The 10,545-nt window shown below is 60.5% G+C and overlaps 2 protein-coding genes across 3 annotated transcripts in view; one reads left to right on the forward strand and one right to left on the reverse strand.

Moving 5' to 3' along the window:
- Positions 1 to 382: 382 nt before the first annotated feature.
- Positions 383 to 7,829, forward strand: SLC25A47 (solute carrier family 25 member 47). Of its 2 annotated transcripts, XM_004698801.2 has the most exons (6): positions 384 to 518; positions 2,735 to 2,778; positions 3,091 to 3,162; positions 4,225 to 4,407; positions 6,621 to 6,924; positions 7,245 to 7,829. In XM_004698801.2, the coding sequence occupies exons 1-6, from the start codon at positions 491 to 493 to the stop codon at positions 7,523 to 7,525; spliced, it is 912 nt and encodes a 303-aa protein (XP_004698858.1). In that variant the 5' UTR covers positions 384 to 490; the 3' UTR covers positions 7,526 to 7,829. The 2 variants fall into 2 exon arrangements, with proteins under 2 accessions (XP_045143966.1, XP_004698858.1); XM_045288031.1 differs by lacking the exon at positions 4,225 to 4,407 and having other exon boundaries at positions 383 to 518.
- Positions 7,830 to 9,728: 1,899 nt separating this feature from the next.
- The window catches only part of WARS1 (tryptophanyl-tRNA synthetase 1), a 13,471-nt gene continuing 12,654 nt past the window's right edge, over positions 9,729 to 10,545 (reverse strand). The window contains exon 12 of the mRNA XM_045288078.1: positions 9,729 to 10,543. Within this exon, the coding sequence (XP_045144013.1) occupies positions 10,382 to 10,543 (162 nt within the window). The 3' untranslated portion in view covers positions 9,729 to 10,381. The remainder of the gene's footprint in view (positions 10,544 to 10,545) is intronic.

The following is a 10,545-nucleotide window of genomic DNA, read 5'->3' on the forward strand; positions in this document are numbered from 1 at the left end:
GTGTGTGTGTGTGTGTGTGTGTGTGTGTGTGTGTGTGTGTGTGTCTGTCTGTCTCCGTGTGTGTCTCTGTGTGTGTGTGTGTACTGGAACTACCGACCTTTCAGTCAGCAGCCAAGCACATTCACCCCTGGGATCCTCCGTGGGCTGGGCTCGGGCCTCCAGGGGCGGGGAGATAAGCCTGCCATCTCCCAGGGCCTTTCCCCTACTTTCCTGACCCCTGGGCACTGGGACAAGGGTCCTTGACTGGACGGCACTGGGGGATGTCCAGCTGCCCTGCATATGAGCAATGACCCGCCTGCCTTCCTGGCCACTTGGTAGCAGGCACCCTGACTCTGGCCTCTGCCTCCTGCCCTCTTGCCCCCTGCCCCAGGTACTTAACGGCCGGCCAGCAGTGGACAGAGAGCTGTTGGGGCCTCTGCAGAGGTGGCTGTGGGCCTCTTTCAGGCAGGCAGACAGGCCCGGGGCCCTGCCCACTCACCCGCCACTGTCCATGGATTTTGTTGCTGGCGCCATCGGAGGTAGATAAAGGGGACGGATGGGGGGCCATGAGGGGTGTCCTGCCCTGGGCTGGCTGGCAGGCCTCCCTCTGGGGTTGCTCTCTGAGGAAGTGCTGAAGACCTGGTACAGGCCATGGGAGGAGGGAGGAAGAGGATGCAGGACAAGACGGCTGGGTGGCCGAGGGCATCCCTGCCTAGGAGTCCTGGTTGTGCAGAGGGATGCCTGGGTTGTGGAAAGCAGCGAGGGGACGAGAGTCTGGGTGGACAGGGGCCAGCGTGCGGGTGACCTTCAGGGTGGGGGGCAGTGAGGCTGGCTGAGCCGTCCTTGCTGGGCCTGGGCACTGCTCCCAGGCCTCTCTCTGGGTTTGTTGGGTGTTTCCCCTGCTCAGAGGCTCTTTGTGGAAGACAGAGCCACAGAGAACCGCTGGTGAGGAGAGAACGCCAGGCCAACGCCAGTCGATGGCTGCTCTTTTGGACCCGGTGGCCCAGCCTTGTTTGTCTTTAGAGACAGAGACCGGCTGATCGATTCTTCTGGAAATAGTGTGGGGGCAGGAGGGGGATGGGAAACTTGGGGGAAGAACAGGGCACTGGCTTCTGAGTCAGGGGTCACATTTACCCCTACCCAGGCTTTGGAGGCCCTGCTCTCTGGGGCCGGTCACCTCCTGAGCGTGGGTCCCCTGAGGTGGAGGCTCAGGAAAGAGACTTGACTTAACCAAGGCCACCGAGCCGGGAGGGGTCCCTGAGCCCAGTGGTCATTTCCTCCTGAGTCCACAGAAGGGCTGGGCAAAAAGGGACCCTGTCCCTGGGCCTGGCCTAGAGGAGGGGGAGTGGAGGGGCAGCAGCAGGGCCAGATGACAAGAGCTCTGACCAACAGGCTTTCAGACACAGACTGCCCTGAGCATGGGACGGGGAGAGTTCTAGAGAGCAGGTGATGCTCTGGGTAGGACTTTGATGGATGCATAGGAGTTTAGTGGGTATTTGAGGGTACGTCAAAAACTACTGCTATCCGGATTCTAGTTCATACATGCTCATGTTTATTCCAAAGAGCATGTGTTTATACTTCTCTCTGACCCATGAAGGGCTCTTTATACCCGTCTCTGAGCAGCGTGCAGACACGTGCTCTCAGTAATGTCTGCTGTTGTTGCTAGTCGGCTCCAACCCATAGTGACCGTTTGCACAACAGGCGAAACCCTGCCCGGGCCTGCCCCACTCTCACAATCATTCCCAGGCCTGGGCCCGTTGTTGCAGCCAGGGGTCAATGGCACCTGGCAACAGCAACAATCACAAGTGGAAGGGCTCAGAATTCTCCAGGGAGGCCTTGGAGCAGTGTGCAGACTGAGCTGGAGGGGAGGTTGAAAGACAGGAGCTTCCCATTTGGGTTTATTTGTCCAGTAAAGGTTTCTGTGATTTGAGAGCAATGTTTTGTTTTGTTTTGCTCTTTGACTGACCTGCGGTTTTGGATCAAGGGAGGTAATTCTACCCGTCTCCCTGTGGGTCATTTGGCTCATTCCCTCGTTCACTGGCTCGCTTTGTTCTTCTATTCACATCGTTTTGGGGTCCTGGGACAACTCTGTTATTAGGGCAGAGCCCCCCATGTGCCTGATTGTCTTCAGGCAGCCTTCATCAGCCCCCCAGTGCAACCCTGGGACCTGCGACCTCCCTCACAGAGCTCCCCAAGAACAAAAGACGGGGGAGCGGGTGGCCCCTGGCCCACTGTGCGGTGTGCAGACAGCAGAGGCCATCTCCAGGCGGCTGGCCGTGACCCTCGAGGCCTCCCTGCCAGGGGTGGACTAGCAGCACTGTCTGTCTGTCTCACAACAGTGGGGACTCCAGGAGGTTCGGATCCTTCCTGTGGGACCCGGGCTGCTCCCACTTCTGCACCCTTGCTCTGCCTGGGCCTCTTCTGCAGCTGGTCACCAAGGCTGACGGAGGTCACTTCCTGGCTGATGGTACAGCCTGAGGGTGGCGGCTGTCCTGCCTGGGCTGGGGCAGCAGGTGTGGCCCAAAGCGGTGCCAGCAAGGAGGCTGGAGAGCCCTGGGTGTCCCCCAGGACCCAAGCTGACGCAGAGAAGGGGAAAGCTCCAGCCAGTGTGGCCCAGGAAGGACAAGCAGGGCCCTGGGAGAGGACGGGGTGGTCTGCCCTCTGCAGGTCTGGGCGTGCGCATGCCTTCCCCTTCAAAGGCCTCCTTGGCTGCCATCCACTCCTTCACCAAGCTCATCTGATCATTCCCTTCCAGGTATCTGCGGTGTTGCTGTGGGCTACCCCCTGGACACAGTGAAGGTTTGGTGATGACCAGGCCCTACTGCCCACCGAGCCCCCTGCTGGGCCTAGGCCACCCTTAGTGTCTCCTCTGCCCATCGAGACCAGAAGAGCTTTCCAGACTGTGAATTGGACCCACCCCTCCCCAGCGCAAATGCCGGCAGTGGTTCCCATGGCCTCCACCCTTTTCACCCTGGACCCCAGTTGCCTCATCTTCAACGGGGTCCCCGGTCCCTGCCCTGCCCACCACCAGCCATGCTGTTCCCCCTCCCCGGGGCCTGCTGGCCTTTCCTCACCCTGAGCCACCCCTTCCTGAAACCCACTCTCCCACAGGTCAGGGTGCAGATGGAGTCCAAGTACAGGGGCATCTGGCACTGCGTACGAGACACGTACCGCCGAGAGCGGGTAGGTCAAGGGCCAGGGGCTGGCGGGCAGGGACAGCAGGATGGGCCTCGTGCCTGCCACTCACCAACCAGTGCCCTTGGTAATGGTTGTCCTCCTTCTTGTGGTCATTGGCGCTGACGCTGGGCTGCCCAGCACCCAAGGCTCAGAGCGAGGCCCCTGCCTCCAGGTGAGCAGCAGTCACCAGCTAGGTGGCCGGAGCCCCTGCAGAGGAGGGGCCTGGGGTTGTCCGTGCCTTTGTGCTCCCTGGGACATGGAGTGCTCGTCTACATTGTCCACCTGTGGGGTTTCACAAAGGAGCCTGGGTTGCAGGTTACATGTTGGTCTGCTAGCCCCAAGGTCGGCGGTTCGACTCCACCAGCTGCGCTGTGGGAGAACTAGGAGGCAGTTTTCTTTTGGAACAATGTGCACCTTAGAAACCCACGGGGCCGCCCTACCCTGTGCTCAGGGCAGCCGGGCCAGAATTCACTCAAGGGAAGCGCGTTTGTTTGCTTTGTTTTTAGTGTGGCATTTTTGGGGAAGGTGGGGGAGGATTTAGTGGGAAGCAATCATCCCACATTGACTGCATTCTGCCATCTAGTGGGGTCCTGCATAACTGCTTCAGTCTGAGACCCAACCCCAGAGACCTCTTGGGACCTATGTGTTCCACTGATTGTATCCAAAGCCATTTTAAGACCTCAAAAAAATTTCTTTTTCTTTCCATTTCACTCAAGATGCACGCCTCCATTAGGGAAAATATTATTTCAAGAAGAAATTAAAGTAGAAAAATAGTTCTTTCTTGGGAAGGTTAAGAGAAGTGAACTTGGATCTGGGTATAGGCTGCAGAGAGCAGCCATTAAACACATCGGTGTAGCCCCCTCCTTGCCAGACGTTGGGAGTCTGGCCTCTGAGGGATTTACAACTGAGGAAGTTGCGTGCCGAGGCAGGGAGTGACCTGCCCCAGGGCCCTGGGGCAGCCGGCAGAGGAGCCCAGACACCAGCTCCAGGGGCCCAGCCTGGCCCTTTGGGCAGCTCCTCCCGGCCTGGCCCTGGCCTGATCTGCCTTTGGTTTTGGCTGCCCTCCAGGTGACCGGCTTCTACAGGGGGCTCTCACTGCCCGTGTGCACCGTGTCCCTGGTCTCCTCCGTGTCTTTCGGCACCTACCGCCACTGCCTGGCACACATCTGCCGGCTCCGGTACGGCAGCACCGACGCCAAGCCCGCCAAGGCCGACATCACCCTCTCAGGATGCGCCTCGGGCCTCGTCCGCGTGAGTGGGGCACGGGCAGGCAGATCCGGGCACCAGGGCGGCAGGGGGTGAGGGCACACAGTGAGTTGGGAGGAGGACCCGGCTCCGCTCTGGGCCAGAGTGCTCACTCACTCTCTAGCTGGCTGGTGGAGTCCTGTCCTGTAGGGAGACTGCTGTGGAGTTGCCCAGGCTGGGCTGGGCAGGCATCATGGGCATGGTTCTAGTTCCAAGTGGGTACCTTTGTCAGGCTGGGCACTCAGCTAAGGTCCCTGCCCTCGGGGGCTCACGAGCCAATGGTGCATAGTGACGCACATGTCAGACAACAGAACATTTGGGGCCACGGCAGGGCTGTGAGGGAGTCAGGTATTCAGGCTCGGACTCTCCTTAGCCAGGGGACGTTGGGTAAGCTATGGAGTCTCTCCAATGCCTGTCTCTTTATCTGTGAGAGGCGAGGATCACATGAGACCCTCGGGGTAAAGCCCCAGTATGCATGGGGCCTGACACGAGTGATTGCCTTGTCACTCATGCTTTTAGCCTCCTTCTGTTAGTGTGAGCACACCTGGAAGAATCAGGGCCAGCATGTCCCTTAGAAGCAAGGATGAACTCCAACCCCAACCCAACCCACTCCCATCCAGTCTGTGCCGGCTCACAGCGACCCCACAGGACAGGGTGGAACTGCCCTGTGGGTTTCCCAGACTGTCACTGTTTTCAGGAGTAGAGAGCCCCATTTTTCTCCCATGGAGTCACTGGTGGTTTTGAACCACTGACCTTGAGGTTAGCAACCCAACCAGCAACTATTACTCTACTTGAGTTCTTAAGATGAACCCAGTATTTAAAAAAAACAAAACAAAAATAACCCCCAACCAAATACCAAAATGAATGCCAGCATCTGTAAGATGAGAGAGGGGCCCTGGTTGGTTTAGTGGTTAGGTGCTGGGCAGCTGGTCACTAGCTGGGCAAAAGGTCACTAGCCCCTATGCAGGAGGAGGGCATGGCCGCCGCCAGCTTTCGCAAGACTGAAAACAAAATGAAAAAACAAAAGTGGCTGCCAACAAGTGGATTCTTCAGGGTGGGGCTGCCCTGTGTGGTCTCCGGGCTGCGATGTTCAGGGAAGCAGTCGGCTGCTCTTTTCACCCGAGGGGCCCCTGCAGGTTCCAGGCACCGACCTCCCTGTGGACAGCCAAGTGCTCAACTGCTGAACTGCCAGGGCTTCCTCCGCAGGGCTGACAGTCGTGGGGGCCCTAGGGGAGCAGGTGTGCTCTGTCCTGTAGGTTGGCGGAGTCCAGGAAACCCGGTTGACAGTACAGGCCAGGAAGGTTGTCAGATCCAGAACGGAGGCTAGTTCTCAGTACTCAATGACAACCCAATGGATTTCTCTGTCAGGCTGGACCCTCGAGAGGACCAAAGCGTGTGGCAAAATGCACATAGACTCCAACCACTAAGAAACGGCGAGACATTTATGGTTAGGTGGCAGAGCAAGAGCGGAAAGGATGGCGAGGCTCAGTTGCAAGTACTTCAGACCTGTCATCGGGAGAGACCAGACCCTGGAAAAGGGCAGCCATCATACTTGGTCAAGGAGAGGGTCGGTTGGAGGCCGAGGAAGACCTTCAGTGAGAGGGACTGACGCCGTGGCTGCCCCAGTGCCCTGTCATGGGAAAGGCTGTGGAGATGGTGCCGGACCGGGCAGTGTTTCCTTCTGTTGTGGACAGGGCCGCAGGCAGTTGGGTCTCTACTGTGTGCTAGGCACGGAACCACAGCACGTACTCTTGTTAGATACATTCAGGACTCCAGTCACAGGCCTTGACTTAACATCTGAGCTCGGAGGGGACCCTGGTGGCTTAATGGATTGTGAGCTGGGCTGCTTACCAGAAATCCAGCAGTTCCAACCCACCAGCCACTCTGAGGGAGAAAGAGAAGGCTTTCTATTCCTCTCAACACTTAGCGTATCGGACGCCCACAGGTTTGGTCCTACCCCATTCTGTAGGATTGCAATGAGTTGGCTTCGGCTTGATGGCCGTGACTTTGAGAGAGGCAGTGTATGTTGCCGACGACTGAAGGCGCTGGCTTTGACCTTGAGGGGCAGGCTAGTTTTGAACCTCAGCTTTGCCGCGGCCTTGGGTGGCCTGCAGCGTCTTGGGGTCCAGGCTCACCAGTGTCACTATGGGAAGGGTGAGGATGGCGCCTCCCTTGTCCACCGTGGTGGTGGTGGTATTCCTACCTTCTTCTTGCCCCAGGTGTTCCTGACCTCGCCCACTGAGGTGGCCAAGGTCCGCCTGCAGACCCAGACACAGCAGCGGCGGCTTTCAGCCTCGGGTCCCTCAACTGTGCCTCCCATGTGTCCTGTGGCCCCTGCCCCGGAGCCCAAGTACCGTGGGCCGCTGCACTGCCTGACCACGGTGGCCCGTGAGGAGGGCCTCAAGGGTCTGTATAAGGGCAGCTCGGCCCTGCTTCTTCGGGACGGCCACTCCTTCGCCACCTACTTCCTGTCCTATGCCATCCTCTGTGAGTGGCTCACACCCACTGGCCACAGCCAGCCAGGTGAGCCGGGGCTGGCCTGGGAGGGCAGGAGGGGTGGGGGTGGCTGTGGGTGGGGAGGCAGGCAATCCACCTGGAATTCAGAGGGATGAGATTTAGCTAAGGCATCCCACAGTGGCCCCTGGGTGAGCCCCTGGATGGGTGGAACCTCAAGTCCCCTCGTCTGTAAAATGGTCCTTCTGCGTGTGGGCAAACAGTTTGGCTCTGCCACCAAGCTCCCTTGCCCACATCCAGGCCTCAGTTTCCCTACTCCACCAGGGCTGGGCTGAGACCCTGGGTGGCCCCTGACTCCTAACCGGGGGCACTCGCTGGCCTTCCTGCAGATGTCGTGGGAGTGCTGGTGGCCGGTGGCTGTGCAGGGGTCCTGGCCTGGGCCGTGGCCACCCCCATGGACGTGATCAAGTCGCGCCTGCAGGCGGACGGGCAGGGCCAGCAGCGGTACCGAGGCTTGGTGCACTGCGTGGTGGCCAGTGTGCGGGAGTCGGGGCCCAGCGTTCTCTTCAAGGGGCTTGCTCTCAACTGCTGCCGGGCCTTCCCGGTCAACATGGTGGTCTTCGCCACCTACGAGGCTGTGTTGAGGCTCACCCGGGGCCTGCTCTCGTAGCTGGGCCCCAGCGAGAGTGCCCTGCGGGGACCAGGCTAGAGCCCAGCTGCTGTCCCCTGGGGCAGGTTTCAGCCAGGGTCTCTGCCTCCCTCAGCCGGCTGCATCCTGGTCCTGGCTTGTCCTGCCTCCAGCCCTCACCCACTCACTGCCCTGGCCCCATTTGTATTTATTGTGCTGCTGGTCCAGGGGTGGCCTCTCAGACGTTGGGGTGACCAGCAGCCTATGGCTCTGGGGGCCTCCCAACCTGGGGGCAGCTCGAAGGCTGTGGGACTAGGGGTTAATAAAGCATTTCTGAGGCTCTGAAGGGCTGTTGGCCCACTTCTTGTCGTCCCCCCCCCCCGGTGTGGCCCCACCCCACCTTGCAGCCAGCAGTCATTCAAAGCTGTCTGTGGTGTAGAGGGACATATGGAGGCTACCTGGCCCTGCTGGCTCTGCACTAGGCCTCTGGGGCCTGGGGGTCCCCGACCTGGGTGTGGAGCCTGCTGCAGGGGCTCTTCAGCGGGTAGCTGGCTTCCTGGTTCTCTGCTCAGACCCCCTTCTGGGGTGATGCCCATTCCAGCTAGCTCCACCAGCGGCCCTGGGTCCTGCTTGCCCCAGTAACTGGTTTTAAGGCCCCTTTCTGGAGGGGACTGCTGTCGGAGGAGCCGGCAGGGGTCACTGCAAGGAAGGGATGGGGGTGGGCTTTTCACCTGCCTGTCCAAGACCCCGGCCTCTCTCTGCACCACGAGGCTGCCAGCCGTGGGGCCCAAGTCGTGGTGAGGGCATCAGGAGAGCCACCCGGCCGTGCCCGCAGTACAGCTCGGATGGGTCCCGTGACTAGACCTCTGGGGGAGCCACTGCTGTACTGGGGTCTACCTTGGGTCACAGGGTCCCCGGCTTCCCCGAGCACTGTGCATAGGCTCTGCCCCTCAGCCCGACCCGTCTTGCTCAGTGGCACCGCCTCCTCCAGGAAGCCTTCTGACCTCTGCCTGCTCCCAGGGCTCTGGCTGAGCTATGAAAGGCAGTACGGTCCAGTCCGTGTGGGCATGTTTCCGGGCTCAGAATGAATCAATGCAGGAGTGAATGAGATTCCTGGTACCCCACCTGCCCCGTCTCCAGCATGCTGGGAAAAGGGCGGGCAAGAGGCGGATCCACCTGCAGGCAACAGTGCTGGCTCTGAAGGATGGGTTGGGAGCGGGACGCTGGCTCCCGAAGACCTGGCAGGTGCCATTAACGTGGCCATGATCCTGTGACACCTGCTCCACAGGAAGTGGACCCAGCCTCTCCTCGAAGGCAGGAGCTGAGAGTGTGCACGGAGAAGGGCTGTCCAGAGCCACGTGGCCATACAGGCCAGGGTGGGGCTTGCCTCTGAACTTGAAGGTCCAGGGCTCTCTAGTGGGGGGTGAGGTTGGCATGTGCTGTGAACCGGGTGCACCGCCCCCACTCCAGCTTGCTTGCTTGTACCAAGTAGTTTCTGGAAGAGGCCTGGGACCTGTCACTGTGCCCACTCCGGTCAAGGCAAGCCCACTGCCCTCATGGAAGCCTTGACTGTGCTGGGAGGTGGTGTGGGGGGCTACCCTACGCACCAGCAGGGCCTGTGGGCAAGTCCTTTGGCCTTCTGGACCCCACACGGCTGCCAGTGATCTCGCTGCCCACGTGAGGAGTGGGGCTAGCAAGGGCAGTGGTTACTGAGGGGCTGGCTGGTGGGCCCCTGACCACACACCTCCTTCCCCCTCATGGGGGCAGCAGCTATGTGGCCCTGGGGCTTACAGTTCTCCCTGAATCTGGGTACTTGAACCTGTGAAGGGGGCAGGAGGCTGGGCAGGGAGAGGTCACCCCAGCCTCTGCTGACGCTGTCACCTGACCAGAGGCCCCTTCTTGTCCCCAGCTAGCTGTGAACGAGGTCTGAGTGTGGCTCCCTGGGGCCCAGGTCTCCCCCTCTACCTCACCCCCAAGCCCTGGTGACCCACCAGACTCCAGCGCCATGCCTCCCACCCTAGAAGTGACCCACCAGGTGTGGGCCAGCACCGCAGCGTATCTGGGCTTCAAGTCCCCCCATCCTCCCGCTGGCCCTAGTCCTTGCCCTCCAACATCACAGTGGCCATGGGTTCCAGAAGCCCTCCTCCTCTCACCCAGCTGTGACCCACCAGCACACCACCCCATGCCCGCAGACTCCACCGTGGGCACACAGCCTGGATCCCCACCAGACAGAACTCGCCACAGATAGAGCAGAGCAACTTTATTCAGGGCAGCAAGAGCATGAGAGCAGGGTACGTCCAGCCAGGCTGCCCCCAAGATGCCATCTGCCTTCCCACACTTGCTCCGGGGCACAGACACAAACAGGGCAGCCCCCTTGCCCAGGGACACGACCGACCGGCCTGGCTGTAGGCTAACTCCCTCATCAGTTAGGATGAACAGAAGAGAGGGCTGGCACGCCTTTGCAAGGGGCACGTGTGTGGCCCAGAGCCAGGGCACACATGGGGTGCAACTGAACACATTAACAAAGCCAGGCGGGCGCTGGGCCGAGACCCGCTGGTGGGTGGCTTCTCTTCACTCGCTCGCCATGCTCCTTACTTCCGTGTTCATGAAACCCCGGGGAAGACTGCACCCACGGAGGGTCCCGGGCAGCATGCTTCGGTTGACGGAGAAGACCTAGTCTACGAGGGAGGGGGCTGCTGTGTCGGACGGAGCCTTAGGGACACTTGGGAATGGGCCGCTGTCCTGCAGAGTGGGGCACGCTCCGCCCGCGGCTGCCACGCCGACAGCAGCTGCTCTGACAGGTGGCATTCACAGAAGTGGTGGCATCGACAACACACTGGGCTAACAGGTAGCGGGGGTGGGCTGGGCCCCGCCAGGAGCACCTGACAGGAAGGGGTGCTACTGGAAGTCGAAGAACAGCTTCCGGGGTGTCATGAACTCTTTCACCACCTCATCCGTGACCTCCTGGCGCCGGGCCTGGTGCTCGGCCACCAGGGGCTGCAGCACATCGATGAGGGCCTTCTTGAGCTCACCTGTGAGCATGGCGCCGCTGCTGTAGTCCT

This window comes from Echinops telfairi, unplaced genomic scaffold (genome assembly GCF_000313985.2).
Source record: "Echinops telfairi isolate 266 unplaced genomic scaffold, ASM31398v2 ScPeMD7_18;HRSCAF=68, whole genome shotgun sequence".
Taxonomy (NCBI): domain Eukaryota; kingdom Metazoa; phylum Chordata; class Mammalia; order Afrosoricida; family Tenrecidae; genus Echinops; species Echinops telfairi.

Coding starts and splice junctions, on each gene's coding strand:
- SLC25A47 (XM_004698801.2), top strand. CDS start 491: ATGGATTTTGTTGCTGGCGCCATCGGAG. Junction 2,779..3,090: donor ACCCCCTGGACACAGTGAAG/GTTTGGTGATGA, acceptor ACTCTCCCACAG/GTCAGGGTGCAGATGGAGTC. Junction 4,408..6,620: donor GCGCCTCGGGCCTCGTCCGC/GTGAGTGGGGCA, acceptor TTCTTGCCCCAG/GTGTTCCTGACCTCGCCCAC.